Source organism: Cydia strobilella, chromosome 19, assembly GCF_947568885.1.
Source record: "Cydia strobilella chromosome 19, ilCydStro3.1, whole genome shotgun sequence".
Classification (NCBI taxonomy): Eukaryota; Metazoa; Arthropoda; class Insecta; order Lepidoptera; family Tortricidae; genus Cydia; species Cydia strobilella.
The window spans coordinates 12205589-12227778 of record NC_086059.1 but is presented as its reverse complement, the minus strand read 5'-3'; the positions used below and the strand labels follow the sequence as shown (position 1 = coordinate 12227778).

The following is a 22190-nucleotide window of genomic DNA, read 5'->3' as shown; positions in this document are numbered from 1 at the left end:
CCCATAAAAGTTGCTCTGTATAATCCCAAAACCTCGGCAACGGGAATGCACTTATTTTTTAGCCACTATGTATAAATCAAAGATAGATATAACTCCGTAATAGATGGATACCGTCTAAAGAAAAAACCTGCCTCGAAAATCAAGAAAATTCGATTCTCGTTCAGAGGGCGCTACTAGCTTTGGCCTACTGTCGTATAGATGGCGTTGACGGTTTCGTTTGTTATTGAACAATTTTAACGCATATCAGTGAAAGAACATGGGTCAAAATCATACAAATAATTAATGCAAATAAAAAAAATCATTTATCCATATTTAAATACATTTTATCGTATTTTTATAAATCTTCATTTTTAGTTTTGAAGTGTGTCGACAGATGGCAGTGAATTTACTGGGGTTACAAAATTTACTATGACAGTACCGCTCTAGTATAAGTTACTCTATGGTATAAATATCGTCGTCTAATACTAACAACAAATGCCTTATTGAGGTTTACTTTATTAGGTAGTATTGTGTAAAAGTGTTCCATAATAATAATTTATTTTCCAGGCGATCGGCGGCATCGGCCCCAAAATCATCACCACCCTCGTCGTGTGGGGCTCCTACCCGCTCTACGGGGACACGCTCATCTTCAAACGGGAGGACATCGAAGCCCTCCACCTCTTCGACGACAAGCCCCTCTCCACCCCCCACACCCCCAGCCTACAGCTCTCCTGTAATAATACTACAACTAATGATATCTTGAACGGTACCAACAGGTTTGGCTGTAACCTGTCGCAGACTAATTCGGCGTTAAAGGGTCTGATCAATTGTGAGTATGTAGCTAAGAGATAATTTATGGTTTCAGAAGGATTTGCTGAAGGTTTAGTCTAGCTTGTATTGTATAAATCGAAAACTTAAGCTTTACTTTTACACTACTGCCTATCCTCCTAAGTCCCAGTCATTTTCGCAGTTCTAAATATGGAAACTTTTTTCCATTATAGTTCAAAATTCGATTTGATTTTGTCCACCTTTTTGACGCCAATGACGGATATCTTTGACGGATTAATCCGTCACAGACCACAGAGCAACATAGACCTACGTGCATATGCACTTCAACTTCAGTTTCAACACTTCGGTGATGTGGCGTCCGAGTGACAGCTTTTGTGTTTGACACGGCGTCGAAAAGGTTAAAGGACATCGGGACTTAGGACTCTCTTGGGCGTTGTAAGCTCTGCCATCTTGTGGCCTAAATTGGAGTAGAATTGACATTGACACTTTGCGACGGGCGCTCCAGTGCTGCCCCCTACAGTTAACGCACACTCCATATAGGTATCAAATACCCATCTGTAAATGGACTAGCTATGTGTTTGTTATAATAGGATTCGAAATTCGTTGTAATAGGGAATGTTAGGTACGCAGAACTCTGAGTAGAGGGCGTCACTAGCACAATCACAGGACCTACTGCGAAACGCGAAAATCTTAAGTTCGGTTTCCTCTCTATCACTCTTGCATATTCGATCGATAGAGAGGCAGATAACGAAATTTCGATTTTCTCGTTTCGCGGTACGCCACCTGTAAACAAACCGCCTTGATGCATCAATGTCATAGTGAAAACTTGTCAAAAAACTGTTTATCGCATAGTATTTATAAGTTACTCTATGGTTTAGAATGTGCACTAGTGCTGCACTCTGGCGGCAGAACATTGCAGTAATATTCCCTATTAATGAACATTTTTCGATACACGATGTGAACCGTGCCTATTTTAGTCGAAAAAAAAATTCTCATAAATTTCTCAACATAAAATTGATACTTTAAAATGTTAAATTTTTACCAAGATATTTATTTCAACGTCAAAAACCCTTTTAGCAAATCAATTCGGAACAAACTGTAGTTTTGGTACGATAAACCGCCACGATTACTTTGTAAAATATTAGAAATGACAATTACTTGGAACTAAATCATTTCGTTTAGAAATTTAAAATGTTGTACGAAGACACGAAGAGCTGTAGAAGTATCTACATAAAATTATAAAGTCACATTATTTTGAAAAATCTTATGAATCAACCCAGTAGGCATTTTCATAGCGCAAAAAAATCTCATATAAATGCCCAGATTTTGGCATAAATTTTCTATGCATTGAACAAGCATTTGTAATCGAAAATTCAATTTGATTTCTTATTCAAATCGTAATTGATTATATTTTATATATTTTTGTATTTATTTACAGAGGTAAACTTACCCCTTTTAGGTATATCGTGTAGTTAACATTTGCATAAATGTTTAAAATCAGGAAAAACCAAAATAAGTGAAATATACTGCATGATTATTTGGTATATTTGGACGTATCAAAACGGGGCCCACCATCAAAAAGTCTTTTGACTTCGGGATGGGTCAATTATGTCTAAATATATAAAAAACAGCATTTACATTTCATGCCCACCGACACAGCAGTCAAATTTAATTTGTAAAACTATCAGAAATGTGTAAATAGGATCTCTTTTCCAGTTCTATATGAGCATAACACCTCTGACGTTCTCTTCGCATTTTATACAGGTCTAATAGCCTAATGATTACTTTTTCAATTCTGGTGTTTTTTTTTTTCGTTAAGCCACAATGCAAGATGATTATATAGCTGAATAAATTTACCCTCCAAATGTGTCCAAGATGGGAAATAAATGGTTGATTTATATATTTCGACTGATTTGTCTACATGACCTGCATAATCGTCTCGTTGAAAAACATTATGTATTTATGTCAATTATTTTTATGACTTAATGACCCGCTGTGATGGATTTAATATACAATATATGTCAATAGATCTGAAGAAATAGGAATCAATGATTGATTCGCCAATAAGTAGTTAATATTGAGGAGTACGTAGGTTTTATTTTATACCAAAAACTTATTTATTGTAGTTGTCTAAAACATCTTTGAAATTGACTCCTAACATGTCGCTTTACGGGTTTTACCTTTGGTTGTCAAAAGAGTTCAGTTATCATAAAACATGGCGCCGTAAAGCGCCATCTACTTACGCTGTTTACCTTAGACTTGACTGTTTTACAATGAATAAGTCTTTGATTTTTAAATATTAAAACGAATTATGATTGAATGAGTTTGGTGGTAGGGTGGTGTACTGTTTCATACTCATTTTTTTGACGCGTTATTTGGTGCCACAATCGTGTTGAAGTATATGCTCAAATAATTTAATTGATGTGAAACTTTAATTGATTAAAAAAAATACTGCATGTGTAAATAAGTCCGTCTAAACTTCCTCTGAACTCTGTAACGACTTTGACGAAGTGTGGAGGTACCATAATAAACGTCATATTTTAATGTAACTTACGTCTATGGTGACACACACTTTTACATAGCAAAGTCTTTCCAGAGTCAGAGATTGGGAGATTTTTCTGAGCATTCAATGTTGTCACAGAAAAAGAAACTTAACTCATTGTAATATTTCGTATAATTTTCTAAAAAAAGTGTTAAAATTCGATATATACTTATTTCTTGACAAACCCTTTTATATAAAGTCAAGATATATTTTGGAAAATACATTGTGAAAACAAAATTGAAATTTATTTTTCGAAATCTATACCAGCCCAAATAATAGTCATAAAAAATGATTATGTTATTTATTGTAGTACATAATTGTTTTCCATCGTATTTTCTCGGAAACGTTCGTATTTGTCATGGTACTTCACTCAACCTCAGTACTTTTTGCAGGACTCAGTTCGTAAGTTTCCGTGAAAATACGATAGAAAAAAATTATGTACTACATCTGTAGCATACTAATTGTGATATCTAAAGCTGTTTATAATAATTTTATATATTAATTGCCTTAAGCAAATCTCTATTTTTTTACCCAAAACCAAATGAGAATTGAGTTGACTATTATCAAATACTGAACCCTTGTTACTTGCGTATTTTTTACATGCAATTAATGTTCCCACCCTCCCTCCTCCTCTGTTATGTTGCGTATTTATTTATATTTATTTATTTAATTTATTTATTTAAATATTTAAATCGGGCAACAAGGCCCATATTACAAATACTTTACAGACTAACATATATATATGCATTATATAAACTTAAAAACTAAACACTATTTAGGCGACAAAACGGTGTGGCTCCGTTGAATCGTCTGGTCTTGCGGTGGGAGGATTTTTGCGGTGGGAGGGAGGGTGGGAACATTAATTGCATCAAAAAAAAATTACTGGCATGTTTTTTTTTGCGCGGATTAGCAAAGTAATATTTTGGTATTGATTTGTTTGTCAGTCAACTCAATTATTACAAATGTCAGAAGCTGCCAGAGAAAAGAAGTTGCATTTTAGAAAGAAATTGTTACAAGATGTAATATTATAGGTACATTTAAATTGTTTTGTAAAAGTGCAATAAATTTCAGGCGCTGTTGCGAGTTGCCATAATAAATAAATATTTCAAGACCAAAGTCAAAATTTAATATTTAGGACAGTATGTTTGGGTCAATTTTTGGGCAACTGGCTCTTAAGGGGCCCACTGATTACCAGTACGCCGGACGATATCGGCCTGTCAGTTATTCGGAACTGTAAATTTTTTGTTCTAACTGACAGGCTGATATCGTCCGGCGGACTGATCAGTGGGCCCCTTGAGTAGTTGATTAGGGAATACAGAGTTAAAGCGGAACGGATAAAGTGTTGACTTTGGCAAATTATTTAATTGAAGTCAATGCATATTCATTTGACAGTGAATTTATTTTTTAACTGTTTTAGTTGAGCGCCTGACGTGTGAATCTGTAGATGTTTTTGGAGGCGGGAAGTCTCAAAACTACTGTAGACTTTAGATATATTATATTGAGACGATAAATAAATATGTATAGTTTGTGTACAAATGCTTTTCATTGTGACAATAAAAACACTAACTTTAAACGAAGTTAACACTATGTGAAGAATTAACCCTTTGATCGCCAAAGACGTTGACTGTCGCGCGCGGCTACAGCCTAATATCAACCTTCGTGCATTGCGACAAGGTTCACGATTACGCGCCGCACACAAAGTCCTGACACTCTTTGATAGAGAAACATAGTCTTATTGCGATTCCTATAAGAGGAAAGAGGAAATAGTGCCATGCTTTGTCCTTATCGCCGACCGGGTGGCATCATAGGTAGGAGGCGATGGCGAAATACCGAAATTTATGTGAAAGAGAAAAAATCCTATGCTGTCCAAATTTTATATGAATATTCTTTCTCTTACCCCCGGTCGCTCGGTGGCGCGTCTATAACTACTTGTTACTATACATACATATATTATTATACTCTGTGACTACTTGTACCTATATACCGAAATTTGCAGCAGCGTTTATATATGCAATGGCGATCCTTTGTATTTTGACAAAGTTATTAGTTGTAGATGAGGTTTAAAGTCTAAGCAAAATTCGCACATTTTACGATAATTCTGACTGTCAAAACTCAAAAGTTGAAGTTTGAATATCCGGATAACACAAAAAAAGTTCGGCGCCGTGTCCAATTTGAGGTCACGATTTTTTGGACTTGACAATTCTTTTACAATAAATAACTCTAATTTTTCATCATGTAAATTTAACCATGTCAATTTTATATTGTCTTCGGTTACCGCGATAGTTACTCATGAAATAAAACTATGAAAACGGATTATAGCTAGCCTTATGAACCGATTTTGCATGTACAACCACCAGCCTTAAAGTTCATAGTAAATTTTTTGGTATGTGGGTATTTTTGCACTTTGTAGTTTTTCCTCAGTCACCCGTTGACCACGAACGCTGTAAAGGGTTCGAAACGTCGGCATGTATTATAAATTCAATATACAAAAAAAATACAAAAATACAAAATTATTTATTGCCAGAAAACATTGTTAACTAATTTTTCACAGTGACTCTGACACTAGCACGCGATATAATCCGTTTTCATAGTTTTATTTCGTGTTAATGTTTTTTTAACGTTGTGGCTGGCTCTTTATTTTTTTAAAGACATTTGAATTAAAGTTGGTTACACTTCTCTATGTATCTTGTCTATGTTTTAAAGACTGTTGGAAGAAAACTATATATTTTGTATTATTGTATATAGATGCCTATATTGTGATCATGTATTATTTGTTGTCTCAGATGTAGATGTAGTTGAAATTATTTGAGGTGCTGACACATTTGTAAGAGTTATTTTTTTGGAACTTCACTTCAAATTATTTCAAATATTAAAACTCATTGTGTAAATAGAAAAACTAATTTGTATTGTTGTTATTGGTAAGAAATAAATGGTTGAAATTTTTTGTTGTTTTTGTTCATCTTGTGGTTTTACGTGGAAAAACGGACCACATGACTGATACTTTTATCTGACACATATCACTGAAAGTTATCCCTTATACATATACCCCGTCCGTAGCCTTTACATACATACATACATACATACATACATACATATAATCACGCCTATTTCCCGGAGGGGTAGGCAGAGACCACGGATTTCCACTTGCTACGATCCTGACATACCTCTTTCGCTTCCTTCACTTTCATAACATTCCTCATACACGCTCGCCGGTTTAGGGTGCTCTTGACCTGGCCTTTCTTCAGGATTTCCCCGATCTGATCAGAGAAAGTCCGCCGAGGTCTGCCCCTTCCAACTCCCGTTTCTACCTCTCCCTTATATACTCTCTTTGTTAGCCTCCTTTCACTCATTCTTTCCACGTGTCCAAACCATCTCAACATACCTTTCTCAATTTTTGTCACTACATCTTCGCTCAGTCCACACTTTTCCCTTATCACACTGTTCCTAATTCTATCTTGTAATCTCACCCCACATACACTTCTCAACGCTCTCATTTCCACTGCATTGACTTGGCTTTGATGCCTCTTCTGCCATACCCAACTTTCGCTACCATACATAAGTGTAGGCACCAACACCCCTCTATGCACAGCCAACCGTGCCTTTTGCGACACGTTCTGGCTGCTCATAAAAGCGTTAAGTGCCCCATTCACGCGATTTCCAGCACTCACTCTCCTTTCAATATCTTTATCATGCTTACCGTCCCTAGTGAATAATGTTCCCAGATACACAAACTCTTTCACTTGTTCTACTCTTTCTTGACCAATCAAAATTTCACAGTTTGTTATATATTCCTCCTTTTCAAATACCATAACTTTCGTCTTACTTACATTTATCTTCATTCCTTTCCTTTCAAAAGATCCATGCATTCTAGTTACCATCTCCTGCAACTCTTCACCCGATGACGCTAGCAATACCAGGTCATCAGCGTAAAGAAGACATTTGACAGGTAACCCACTCATTCTCAGCCCACACTCATCATTTCTCAAATCATGCAAACTACTGTCCATGAACAGATTAAACAGCCACGGTGACGCTACACATCCCCGCCTAACACCCTTTTCGATGCTAAACCACTCAGTGTACGACCCGTTTACTCTCACACAAGCACTGGAATCCTCATAGAGCGATTTCAGTGCCTGAATGAGACGGCCGCTCAATCCATACACCGACAGTACCGACCAAAGTTCATTCCTCACCACTCTGTCATAAGCCTTTTCCAAATCCACGAAAGCGCAATAGACCTTCTGACCTTTGGCCAAATACTTTTCGGCTATGCATCGCAAGGAAAAGACTTGATCCGTACATCCCATACCCTTTCGGAATCCCGCTTGTGCATCCCATACTTTTTCATCGGTTTCTTTCACTACTCTCTCAATCAATATCTTTGCATACAATTTGCCGACGACGCTGAGTAAGCTAATGCCTCTGTAGTTTTTGCAATCCAGTTGTGATCCCTTTCCTTTGTAAAGAGGTACAATGACGGCCTTGCACCAGTCCCTGGGCACTTGACCGGTTCTGAAGCACATATTGAAAAGGCGGTACAACTGACTTGCTACAATGCCTTGTCCAGCTTTCAGCATCTCGACAGAAACTCTATCATACCCTGCAGCCTTCCCTGATTTCATTCCTTTCAACGCTTTCACAATTTCATCCATGCTAATACTATCTTCGTTCTCCGACACGTTTTCAATGCTTTCATTCAACTCCAAAATTGACGTGCTTGCCTTCTCTTTATCAAACAAACTTTCAAAATACTCTTTCCATCTTTCTAAGATGCATTCTTCCTCATTCACTAATCTTCCATTCTTGTCTTTTATTGACTTTAGCTCAGAATTCTGGGTGTTACCCCTGGCTAAACGAACGGACTTCCAGAAAAACTTTATATTTGTTTGGAAATCTTGAGAGAGCCTTTCTTCCATTTTATCTTTCTGTTCGTCTTTCTTTCTGTCTACTAATTCCTTTACTAACACTTTCATTCTTCTATAATCCTTTTTTTCCTTCTCCTTTATTTCCTAATCCTTTAATAGTACCCAATACTATTTCCCGCTTTAAAACAAGTTGTATATAGGTCAATTAAAGTTTAAAGGTCGGTATATCTAATACGGCACGCTCAATGTCAATAGATATAAATCGAGCTAGTCGTGGACTTGAGGGATGTTGCCATCTGCACACTTTAGTATTTAGTCGAGTGGCGAGTGTTACGTGCCTGAACATTCTTGATTTTTTGACAATTGATAGATTTTAGTAACCGAAATACTTCGGCACTCGACTAAATTACTAATACAGTCCGAATTAGGCTTTAATGTGTATACGTATGTATAAATATGTGTGGTTTGCCGAAGCTGTTCTAGCATTTGAACGTGCTTTTAGAATGTCCGTCTCCTATCGCGTGAGGAAAGGATATGGCGGTTAAAAAGACGAATACTGTAACTTGTAAAGGGAACATTGAGCATTGACTTCAGGTATGTCGCCACCTGCACACTAAATATAATTATGTAGTTTGCCATTTCTCTAGCATTTGAATGTTCCTATACTTATTAATCACATTTAAGATCGGGTCTATCGAGAATTTATTTTGTTACCTTTATTTACCGAAGTTTCGACACAGGGTTTCACTGGTTGTGGTCGCGGCTAACTGATTTTAAATGCAGTTTTTTTTGGCGGCCGATTTTAAATGTGATTAATATGTGTTCAAAACGCGAAAGTTTTAAATGTTATATGTTCCTATACTGTCCGTCTTGTATGTATAGGTATTATGATCGCTTGATTATATTGTATCAAAGATAGATATAGCTCCGTAATAGATGGATACAGTCTAAGGAAAAAACGTGCCTCGAAAATCAAGAAAATTTGATTCTCGATCAGATGACGCCACTACCTTTGGCCTACTCTCGTATAGAGGGCGTTGACGGTTTCGTTTGTTATTTAACAATTTTAACGCATATAAGTGAAAGAACATGGGTCAAAATCATAAAAATAATTAATGCAAATTAAAAAAGTAATTTATACATATTTAAATACATTTTATCGTATTTTTATAAATCTTCAGTTTTAGTTTTAAAGTGTGTCGATAGATGGCAGTGAATTTACTGTGGTTACGTTTTTTCCTTAGACTGTATCCATCTATTACGGAGTAATATCTATCTTTGATTTGTATGTATGAAGTAGGGATATAAAAATCACATATTAGGTAACTTTATTGTTTATTTTCACATTATAAAGGCACTACTGAGGGCAGTCAGCAGGAAGCACGCAATTGCCAGTGACCAAGTTTCTGACAGTAGGAGCATCGCAGAAGCAGTCGGGGATACCGCATGCAGCTGGGTGGCCTAAGTCGTGAACTTGAGGGTTGTTGCAGTCCGGTTCGGCCTTGCGTGGACAGTAGAGGACCGAATGCTCGCCTGAGGGGCATGACCCTGGAAAAAAGTTTTAATTTTAATTTTCTTAGTAAATGTATGCTGATGGGTCAAGGTATCCTCTATGATTCGACACATTCGGGCGTAGGATACGCCGGATACGCGTCGTTTAGAATCGTTTTAAGGAAAAGGGACGTTAAAGGATAGCACTAGGCCGGGCCGGGCCGGGCCGGAGCTTCCGGCTAGACGTGTAAGTAATGCTCGTAATATCACAAATGAGATATATATTACGTTTTCGAAAAAGTGTTAGTGTATAGCATTACTTTTTGAAGCACTGTTTCGCGCATGTCTACTTCCGGCGCTTCGTTTTCTATTGTATAGAAAGCACCACCAGACCAGCCGTCATAGAGAAGGACATGTTGGAAGCCTCGGCCCGGGCCCGGGCCGGTCTAGCGTGAGTCATCCTTAAATGCATCACGCGCTTATGTTGCACTAACAATAACCTATAGGGAAGGCAATTGATTGTTTACTCTTGCATTATCTAATTCCCTACCTACATAACTATCTACCGCTTCATAAATATGTTGTGTTCACGTAACCGCTCCTGTAAAGTAGCAAACATGGAACTAATTTTATCAAGCAGAAACGTCTGCGAGATACTACAAATTTTTAAATTGAACCAATAATACCATGCAATAAGCAATGTACCATGGTTGCAATAAAGAATTTCAATTATATTGGAAGCAGAAGCGATTGGATTTAAACATTTGTAGCTATAGACATATATATTACTTCGTAAAGACCGGCCTTACGAACACTACGAATAGGTCAAAATTTGAGTCAAAATCGCATTTAGTTACACCAGCGCGTTCAGTCGTGTGGCGAATTGCGCAGTGGAAAGGCGTCGGTCGGTCGGTCGGAATTGTATACAAACGCTTATACTTTGTTTACACTAATGGTGACGACTTTCCACTGCGCAATTCGCCACACGACGACTGACGCGCGCTGGGTCCCATTTCTCGAAAGGTATTATACTAATATTATTAGTCCACGAACTGTCAAATCGTATGAGTTTCCATAGCAACACACTATAATATTAGCTGTGTAACTAAATGCGATTTTGACTCCAATGTATCGGCCCTATTCGTAGTGCTCATAAGGCCGGTCTTTACGAAGTAATATATATGTCTATGTTTGTAGCACACACGGGTAGAGTGCAACAATGGTGCGGCTCGCGGCGTAGTGTTTTACAAGTTAAAGAAAGCCTAAGATAAGATTATTTTTAAGTTTGATGACACCGAGAGTCTTGGCTCTTGGAACAAGCAAGAGGCAGGTAAGTTATAGTTAGGTAGTTAGGTACTCGTTTTAGTGTTATTTTGACGACGTCTGGCCTAGTGGGTAGTGACCCTGCCTGTGAAGCCGATGGTCCTGGGTTCGAATCCCGGTAAGGGCATTTATTTGTGTGATGAGCACAGATGATTTCTGAGTCATGGGTTTTTTCTATGTTATATATATCGTTGTCTGAGTACCCATAACAGAAGCCTCCTTGGGCTTACCGTGGGACTTAGTTAATCTTTGTAAGAATATCCTATAATATTTATTTATTTACTCAGGTATACAATACGACTTTGCAAGGTAAGTAATTTATTTAAATTAATAACTTACTTGTCGGAACCCCTTGTCCAGCAACGCAGACCACAGCCAACAGGGAACACATCAACACACAGATATATTTCATGTTGTATAGTTTTTACTGCCGTCCGCTAAATCAGTCGACTCGAAAGGATGTGTAGTTTTGACTGCCGTGCGTTCAGTAACTAGACTCTGAATAAGAAAATAGTTATTTACGATACAAGTGCGGAAAAGAGGAAATTCGAAACGAGTGGCGATAAATGGTCGCAGGGAGTGTTTTAAATACTCATACTCATTTAATCATTGCTAAAATCACACGATCATTTAAATCGACACGAGTTGCGAATTACCTATTCCCACGTGTATCGTACTCATACTCATAAAGTCATAATCTTTATTGCATATCACATTGTATCTTAACCTATCCTTATTAACATCAACCACGTTTTACAGTACTTATGGCCCTTTAAACTTTTGACATATGCACGAAAAGTGCTCATTTACGCACTAGTGCGAGAAAATAGCACCATATGTACTGTAATAGTTATTTACGATACAAGTGCGGAAAAGAGGAAATTCGTAACGAGTGGTGATAAATTAAAACACGACCGCAGGGAGTGTTTTAAATCGACACGAGTTGCGAATTACCTATTCGCACGTGTATCGTACAACGTTTTTCAGTACATATGGCCCTTTAAACTTTTGACATATTCACGAAAAGTGCTCTTTTACGCACTAGTGCGAGAGTGCACTAGCACTATATGTACTGTGAAGATAGTTTATTATTCAAGTAAGCATATTAGAATGCGCTTATACGCGTCAATAAAGCTACACTGGCTCTCCCTACGCCTCTGCCGATAAGATTTAAGTCCCTCCTCAGTTGGAGGAGGGTATCCCAATACGGGACCGGCAAGAAACTCGGCGGAGCACATCTTTTCAAAACATTAAAAATAACTAATATGCATCAATAAAATAAAATAAAAACAATTTACGTAATTTACCTGAATGATATTGTATAGTTTTGACTACCGGTCTGTTAGTATGGTAGACTGCGAATGTTCTCTGCATGCAAATTATACGAGTTTTATAGTTTGTTTAGTGATATTGCGTGTTTGTCTCCATTGTCATCCGATGTTTGATCAGGTGTTTGTTGGTTGTTGCTAATAAAAATAAAAAACAAAAATGTTATTTCTGACGTAAGTATACCGTAAAATGGGGTGAGTAGGCGCAAAACTGACATTCAAACCTCGATAACATTTTATTTTTACATATGCAAACTGAATGGTGTATATAATAAGTGTTTCCGGACGTTTGTATTTTATTTTGGGTAGTTGCATTTCATAGCTTTGACGATAAACAGGAAAACCCACCTCACCCCGTAATGCCTCGTAATTGGGGTGAGATGGGTTTTCATACAAAGGTGGTTTCTGAAGATTGTTGGACCGTTTTTTTCATTATGAGTATCTCCATTTTTTAATTGGAATACATTATTTTTGTAGCAGTAGTCTTAAAAACCCATCTCACCCCCCTTTCATGCCTTCTCTCCCCATTCATAACCCAACTCTTCCCGCGAACCCTACTCACCCCATTTTACAGTACCTACCTATAGTTTGTTTAGTGATATTCAATGTTTGTCTCCATTGTCATCGGATGCTTGGTCAGGTGTTTGTCGGATGTTACTAAGGATAAAAAATAAAACTTAAAAAATAACATATAAAATTGCGACCTATAGTTTGTTTAGTGATATTCCGTCTGTCTCCATTGTCATCAGATGTTTGTTCAGGATTGTTGGATGTTGGTAAGGAAAAAAAAAGCACAGAATAAGTAATAGTATCTAAAGCCTGACCAGAAATATATGATCACGCGCCATGTTGCGGAATTTCACTGGAACTAATTTTTTCATACTGAACTGTCACCCTATACATGAGAATGAACAGCGCTCCCTTGACAAAGATCATATATTTCTGGTCAGGCTTTAACTAATATGGCTCAGCGACCCAAAGAGGGTCTTGGCCTCCGAAACGAGAACACTCCACTTTTCCCGGTCCTGCGCCGTTTCCTGACAATTATCGGCTTGAAGCTGTCGCAGATTCGCTTCTACTGTCTCGCCAGCGGTATCTGGGCCGACCTACCGTATACTACTAGTCGGTCTTTCCAAGTACGCCCTTTTGGTAGCCCGATCCTCTCCGTGCGTGTTCAGATATTTTTGAGCACCTCGGCCGCTCTGATATATCTGATGGCGACTGTACATGCGGCCGCTAAGGAACGGACGTCTGCTATCGCTTGCGCCACCTAGCGGTCATATCTGTCGTAATTTATTTCTGACGATCACAATGTAGATTCTTATAAATTGACATTAATGTAATTTGTACTGTAATCATATGTTGTGAAATAAATATATATAATCTAATCTAATCTAATAAGCGCGTTTTGTCACGAGAGTGAACCTTCTGTACCAAGTACTTGCAAGTACTATTATTTATTCCGTGGTTACGTTAAGTTCTTGGGTTCTTGTAAGTAGAATGTGAACGCGCACGAGCTGAATAATATTTGCATAAAAAGGGGAATAACTTCACACTAGCATAGAAAAAGAATTAAACATAGAGTGCTCACTCTATACATCAGTTTTGTTACCAAAACGCTTATTATTTTCGTAGTCGACATCTAGCGTCTAGTAGCGGATTTATCAGTACTGCTACTTGACACTAGATGTCACTTGTGTCGCGACTGACGAAAAGTGTAATTGCTCAACAATTTACAACTAATATTACAAGCAGAAGGAGTTGAAACTAGAGTCCGGAAAATTGTTGAGCATTAGACTTTTCGTTCGTCGCGACATCTATTGACGAGTAGCAGTACTGATGAATCCGCTACTTGACGCTAAATGTTAACTAAGAAATTAATAAGCGTTTTGGTAACAAAACTGATGTATGGAGTGAGCACTCTATGCTTACTTATTTCTCAATGACACTTAGGCACGTCATCGACCATTAAAACAATGCTTTTCCTTGTTTGTAATAAAATGAAGAGTTCCCCGATTTTGTAAGAGTCGGACCAAGATAACCCTTCTCAGAAGAGGCAAAGGAGTAAGGTGATATATTTATTTGTGTATATATGAGTCAGTATACTCTCAGGCCGTAGATGAGTGTAATTTAGATTAAGGTACGATGGGACTGGCGTAATCTTAAAAATCCCTAAAAAAAAAACAGTACCGCGAAACAGGAAAATCGAAATGTTGTTATCTGCCTCTAGATAACGTTTTAACATTCCTGACAACATACCAAAAACAGCCTATTTCGCCGGGTTCATTGTTACCCACCATAAAAACGGTGGGCAACATAAAACGTCTACGTCACTTAGGACTTTTTAGAAGTAGGCAGAAAGGAAAAGTGAGACTATAACAAGGACAAACAATAATAGCGCTTTCTCTGCTACTCCTACTGAAAGTTTCATAAGAGCATCTCGTTCGGCAAATGGGGGAGGGGCCATTTCCTCTCTATATTATTGTACCTCTTTGGCTGAGCCGAACGTAGCCGAGAATGCCCGAAAGGAGGAGTGTCTGCCCACTGGAGCTGCTTAAGTTTGACGTTTTATTAATTTCTGTCTGTTTTAGTGCGTTGAACCCTCAGATTGTGATAGTGGCGCCACCTACGCAGTTTCGCGTAATATTCCCTATTGATCGACCAAATGCCGCCCGATGATATCCAAAAACCGGATGATATTTCAAGTTGCAAGGTGAGTGAACCCTTAATCAAGAAAATCCGGACGTCTGTTCGTGGCTTAAGTGCCATAGACAACCATCATAACATTTTTATTGTCTGTGCGCGGTTAATTCCCCTCGGCATGTCATTTTTATGTATTGTGTTGAAGCCCATACTAACAAGTGGATTCTAAGTGTGTAGCTGTCGTAATTGTATTATATTCTACATTTTAAACTTAAACTTCACTGTGTTCTTTGATATTTGATTTGTCTTCCGTGTAACGTTGACATGCCTCCTAAAAAAGACTTGGTAAATATTTTGATACATGTATTTATGTAGTTATTTAAAATTTTATGCAGTGTCGTATATATGTGACGTTTTCAACTAAAAGGTACCACATTGTCGGTCGTTGATAAGGTTGATTTCAAAATTAAACCTTTATGGAAATAGCACCTTATTGACAACCGACAATAAGTACCCTTTTGATTGAAAATGGCACATATAGTTAAGTTAGATCATGTAGGTAATAATCGCGTATTTGGGCTGTAATGAAAACCACAGATTAAGACCGAAATTGTGATTTTACTTTTATATCCACTAGCCGTCCTAGTTACAACGCGCCCGGACAAATTATTAATTGTGTAAGTAATTATTTATAATTATAATGTATCTATTAAGTGACTTGGCATAGCTGTAAACTTATACGACTGTGCCGTTTTCAACCAAAAGGGTACTTATTGTCGCTTGTTGTAAAATTCAAACTGGGAGAAGTTATGAAACTAATATCTCGCTGGTTCACAGTCAATGGTATGTGTCTAAACGTAGATAAAACGAATATAATTCACTTTCAGCTGCGCAAAACTAACAACACAAAGCTCGACATAAGTTTGAACGATGTACTAGTGCCGCAAGTCGATAGCGTAAAATACTTAGGATTTGTAATTGATGAGGGGCTAACGTGGGCGTCACATATAGATGAAACTTGTAACAAGCTGTCTTCAGCGTCCTATGCATTATCTAGGCTGGCTCCCAGTCTGTCTATAGATAATATAAAGAAAGCATACTATGGATATTTTCATTCCATTCTAACCTACGGTATCGATTTGTGGTGTACCGCAGCCGATCGCGACAAGATCTTTAAAATTCAAAAACGTGCCATCCGGGTTATTGCTAGAAAACCTGCTGATTACCCGGCACAAGAATTATTTAAAAAACTCAAAATCTTAACTTTGCATAGCATTTACATCCTTGAGGCTTGCAAGTACGTCAGACTGAATCTAAGCTTATACATGAGCAGCGCGCAGCGTCTTGGCTGCGCCGCGCGCCGCCGCCCGCACCTGCTGCTCGCGCCGCGCGCGCGCCTGGCCAAGACGCGCAAGTCGCTCGCCGTATTTGGCGTTAAAATCTATAATGCTCTTCCGGCAGATATAAAAAATTCACCAAGTGATGCAATCTTTCTTAGAAAACTTAAACAATATCTCCTAAGCATGGCCTTTTATAGCACTGATGATTTTTTCAAATCGTAAAGTAGATATCATCACTAATCCAAACGAATTACAAGTAATTAATTATAGATATAAATATATAATAATTAAATGAATGTAAATATATAATAATGAAATTAATGTAAATTTATAATATTAATATAAATATGTAACAATAATTAGTTAGTACCTACCCAAAATGTGTTATGTAAATTATTGACTTGTAAAATGACTGCCTTTTACCAATAAAACATCTGAATCTGAATCTGAATCTGTCAGTAAGGCTCTATTTCCATATAGCTTTAATTAGAAATCCACCTTATCAAAAAGCGACAATGTGGTACCTTTTGATTGAAAACGTCAGTCTTCTCTTGTGTGTGGTTAAACAACGAAAAAACCGGCCAAGTGCGAGTCGGACTCGCGCACGAAGGGTTCCGTACCATTACGGAAAAAAACAGCAAAAAAATCACGTTTGTTGTATGGGAGCCCCATTTAAATATTTATATTATTCTGTTTTTAGCATTTGTTGTTATAGCGGCCACATCATCTGTGAAAATTTCAACTGTCTAGCTATCACGGTTCATGAGATACTACCTGGTGACAGACAGACAGATGGACGGACAGACGGACAGCGGAGTCTTAGTAATAGGGTCCCGTTTTTACCCTTTGGGTACGGAACCCTAAAAAGAATAAATGCCTTATTATAAGAACTTCCTGCCTCGCACAGCTAAACTGTGGAATGAACTGTCGCCTGCGGTATTTCCGGACCGATACGACCTTCAAACCGTCAAGAAAAGAGCGTATTCCCATCTTAAATGCCGTCGACGCACTTACAACCCCTCTGGTGTTGCGGGTGTCCATGGGCGGCGGTAATCGCTCGTTTGCCTCCTATATCATAAAAAAAATGCAATTTTGAGTTGTCAATATGGACTCTTAGCAGACTCTATAGTAACTTCGTTTTAAGAATACCTATCTTTGGAATATCTTTACAAGCCTTAAGATTTATCTAAAGAGTTTTTTTGCTTTTTAAATGTTTTATTCGCACTGGGATATTACCTAAGTCCCCGGCAAGCTAGGTTCTTCATACAAACGTAGTTACGCTCTCATTTTAAAACGAGTAGCTAGTTTGCACTGAAACTTTGCACTTACAGTAGGATAAGGTATATCTATGTGTGAAACTGGCAACCTTAGAGTCGTACTTACTCAAATTAAGGCCAAAGCCAAAGCCTCAACTGATTTAATACGAATCTGTCCTGGCCCGCCTAAAGGTGTAATTCGTTTATGTAGGTTCAAAAAATACAGCGAATCTAAGTTTTTCATACAAAACTTGTTTTTGCTCTATAAGTATCTTTTGTTTTATAAACTAATTACATACCTAGATATACAATAAGTAGTTATAGTTACTAAAGCGATTCGTAGAAGTATAGCGGATGTTTTGGCGAACCGAATGTTTATTTAATAACGACAATGTTGTAAGTAGCTATACCTACTTACTTCAGTTAGCGCACTCGATTTCAATTTGACTTCTACTACCAAAGAGGATATCTACTCAAGTTAATCTGTCTGGTTCTATAACCTGTATTCGGGTAATTCCAATAATGGTATGGATGGTGATGGAAGCTCGCTTTATGTACGACATGTTTTCTTTTGTGCAATAAGATTAAATAACTTTCTTCTCTGTTTGTCTGATTTTATTTCTTGTCTGTCTGATTTTATTTCTTGTCTTTTTATTACTTATATAGCAATTCAAGTCTTGGAGACCCTTTACATCTCTAAGGATAATTTGATGATCGTTTTTTTATTATATATATTTTATCTCTGACACCTAGAGACTTTTACATCTCTAAACAATTTTAGTACTTGCCTTTGTATATTTTTTATTAGTTTTTTTTGTGTTAATTTAACATTTAGACTGGATACATCAACATCTCTAACAAAGTATCCAATATTTTATTGATTCCATATTCATAATTTTTTGTTAATTTTATTGCTTGTAAAAATTGACATGTAAAAGTGCCCCTGTGGCCTATTTGCTGGATAAATGTTTGATGTTTGATAAATATTCGCTGTGTTCTAAGCTTATTTTATCTATTTTAGGACAAGACGCCATACAAAGGCAGCGGCCGATGCTTCGGCGAATACACCTGCACCCAGTGCGGCAGGACTTGGATGTCTGCTAACTCCTGGGCTGGCTACGGGCAGGAGTGCACCTCGTGTCTCATCAACGTGTACCCTCATAAACAGGTAAATTGCATTAGAGTTGTGCATGCCCGTTCACTGAAAAGATCGCTCCCAATGAGGGCTAACGCGTATGAATTCGCCGCTAGGGGCGCTAGTGTAGATGGTGGTCTTTTCCATAGTTCGAAATGTCAAATGTCACTTGTCACTTCATTGACTGACAGCTTTTCTATAGTCTTTTGGACCACCATCAACAGAGGCGCCAACTGGTGAGCAAAAAAACGATAGCCCTCATTAGTACAATCTCACAACTGTACTAGTTCGGTCTTTTAATAGTTTTAGTACAGTCGCCATCAGATATATCAGAGCGCACGAGGTGCTCAAAATACCTGAGCACGCACTCTACGCCTTGACAATAGAGGCGTGTTCAGATATTTGTGAGCACCTCGGGCGCTCCAATATATCAGATGGCGACTGTACAGTAGTTCACAGAGAGTTGACGTTTAGTTTCAGTTCGGTCGGATCACTCGGATCGCTTTGCTGTCATTGTCACTCTTCGGTCCTCGCTCCCAGACATGCGTTTCGTTAGCTAAGGCGCAAACAATTGGCAACTTGGCTAGGCCCCCAGGTCTCGAACTTTTTGTAAGGATGATGTAGTAAAAATGATGTCGTTTTGCACACAGAGGATGATGTGGTAAATAAAATAAGTTTTACAGTACATCTGGCGGTCTAGCATAAGTTGCGTTCTCGCGCGCGACTCCATACATCTAGCGCGACTTCAAGTATGGACTCGCGCGCGAGGACGCAACTTATGCTAGACCGCCTGGTGCTCCTATACGACAACCACATTACGTAATTACGTCGAAAATTTAAAGGGCCATATGTACTGTAAAACGTTGTACGATACACGTGCGAATAGGTAATTCGCAACTCGTGTCGATTTAAAACGTGTTTAAAACACTCACTTTGATCGTGTTTTAAAATTCGCCACTTGTTGCGAATTTCCTATTTTTCGCGCTTGTATCGTAATTAACTATTGTATGAGCATATGAGTTACTCACAGTGTCAAAACTGACACATATATACCTACGAACGTCTACTTAATTTACTTTCTGTACATCTCGCTCGCACTAATATGCAAGTACGAGCGAGATGCATTCTCGATAGGCAGTGCCAAACTGGTGGTAGCCACATAGATTTATTTATTTATTTATTTAAACTTTATTGCACGATATAAAATGGTACAAAAGGCGGACTTAATGCCTTAAGGCATTCTCTACCAGTCAACCATTGGGTCAAACAGAAACGTGTAGTTAGTGCAGGATTGTAGAAAGCGAGAGGAAATATGAAACACAAATCAAATTATTCTAAACAATATATATTTTGTTTATACACTTACACATATAAGAATAATAACAATATATACCTACCTATACATATATACAAACATGCATACATACATATATATATAAATAAATATTGTATTATGTACCCAAGTATACAAGTAACCAATATATAAATAGATGTACTTATTTATTATAATCATAAAATATATCGATATTATATAGTATAAAACAAAGTCGCTTCCTGCTGTCTGTCTGTCCCTATGTATGCTTAGATCTTTAAAACTACACAACGAATTTTGATGCGGTTTTTTTAATAGATAGAGTGATTTAAGAGGAAGGTTTATATGCATTGCTCCCGTGCGAAGCTGGGGCGGGTCGCTAGTATTATATCAAACAATCACAACGTCAACAAAACGTTAATTTACTTATTGTTAATCATTTGTTAATCTTAATGTCAGTCAAAGACTTTGAGCTCATTTCAATCGATATCGTAATTAAGGATGTTGATAAGTGGTAATTGTTTACGAAAAAGACTATTCGAAAGCACACTATGCATGGGACGCTATCGGCACCAAAAGTTTGTCCGGTGGGAGCCTCACTTGCCCCCATCCCCACTAGACTGTCGTTTTTTAGGGTTCCGTACCCAAGGGGTAAAAACGGGATCCAGACCCTATTACTAAGATTCCGCTGTCCGACCATCTGTCTTTATGTCGGTCCGTCTGTCACCAGGCTGTATCTCATGAGCCGTGATAGCTTGACAGTTGAAATTTTCACAGATGACGTATTTCTGTTGAAAAAAAAACGGAAATACAGTCTTGATTGCGACGTTATTGTGAATCCATAAAAATACCCTTAATTTGCTATAAACTGATAAAATAGGTCTAAGATTATTTAAATAAATAAAACACAACTAAAGTATCAAACTTAGTTGTTGTCGCTTTGGGCTAGCTAGGGCAAAACAGATTTAAGGGGCGTCTTTATTTTTTATTAATTAAATAATTATTTAGTAAAAAATTACACACTATTTTGTCTTAATATTGAATTTCGATAATTATTTTGTCGAATGGACTGAAATCCGTTTATAAAATAAAATAAAACGCCCCCGTTTCTTAGGCGTTTTAGGCCTACTCATTGCTCCCTTCTTATTTGTAATTTGGTTTATCAGAGACCCCTTCAAAAGCCCGACGGATTGGACAAGGGGGACATGGAGAAAGAGCATCTGCAGTCACACTGCCAGAAGTGCAAGGCGCTAGGCCGTTGCTGCCGCGGCTATAGGCGCTTCTAAGGATCACAGCAAACGATGTTGTATTTGGGATAAGTATATACCCAAGTTCGACTGGCCAATTTACTATGAACCTATGCAATCAGCTTGATTTTATATCAAAAATGAAACTTTATAAGTACAAATATCAGGTATTAATTAGTTTAATGGCCATATATGATTCTCAAGGGTATTTGACTACTAGTCAAATGAGTATCTTTTTTCGAACTGTCAAAACTATTATGCTACTATGGAATTTATATGAAACACTAGCATGTCACGTCACAATCAAATACCTACTCTTTATAGTTTTATACGGGTTTTAAAATAAAAAATATGTCTAAAAATAACTGCTGTCTACTTTTATCTATTAATCTTCTGGTGCTTTATTTCATGCATGGTGTAAAATAATTTATTTTAAATAAAGTCAAATACCCTATTATTAAATGTAAAACAATTACTATTAAAAACTAAAAAAAATACTTTTTTATCTTTAATTATTATGCGCAAGGAGGCTTTTTAAATCTTTTAAACTATCTAAAGCACCAGTATTTTCGTCTTTGCCAATTTACTTCATACTCGTAATTACAATTAATAATTAATGGTGCCATTTAGATACTTTAGATAATAGTGTTTACCAACTACCTATAAAATATAGGAACCTAATTTGTTAATGTTTTTACAAGAACCAAGATATGGTTATAATTTCTTATACATTTACTGATTAATAATAATATTGCTACATATGAATAAAATAATTATATTAAGGATAACGCCTATAATATGTCACTAATTTTTCATGTGATGATTAAAATTGTTACCAACTAAATAATAAACAAAAAAATTACATCATGTTCTCTCATTCCATTTTTCCCTTGTAGGTACTTAGACCTTACATAGGTTACTTATCGACCTAGAAATG

General features: G+C 37.3%; 3 protein-coding genes across 6 annotated transcripts in view; all 3 read left to right on the top strand.

The window, feature by feature from the left end:
- Positions 1 to 6254, top strand: part of LOC134749913 (protein I'm not dead yet) — a 57824-nt gene extending 51570 nt beyond the window's left edge. For 2 of the 3 annotated variants that reach the window (XM_063684925.1, XM_063684926.1), the window contains exon 14: positions 547 to 6254. In XM_063684925.1, the coding sequence (XP_063540995.1) occupies positions 547 to 831 (285 nt within the window). In that variant the 3' untranslated portion in view covers positions 832 to 6254. The remainder of the gene's footprint in view (positions 1 to 546) is intronic. The other variant, XR_010128528.1, reaches the window with a different exon arrangement.
- The window catches only part of LOC134749941 (retinol dehydrogenase 12-like), a 463382-nt gene that overhangs the window by 139424 nt on the left and 301768 nt on the right, over positions 1 to 22190 (top strand). The gene's annotated exons all lie outside the window — the stretch shown is intronic.
- Positions 14870 to 22110, top strand: LOC134749957 (zinc finger CCHC domain-containing protein 24-like). 2 transcript variants are annotated; one of them, XM_063684994.1, is made up of 3 exons: positions 14870 to 15033; positions 18581 to 18727; positions 21173 to 22110. In XM_063684994.1, exons 1-3 carry the CDS (start codon positions 14986 to 14988, stop codon positions 21290 to 21292), a joined length of 315 nt encoding a protein of 104 aa, XP_063541064.1. In that variant the 5' UTR covers positions 14870 to 14985; the 3' UTR covers positions 21293 to 22110. The 2 variants fall into 2 exon arrangements, with proteins under 2 accessions (XP_063541064.1, XP_063541065.1); XM_063684995.1 differs by lacking the exon at positions 14870 to 15033 and adding an exon at positions 15168 to 15308.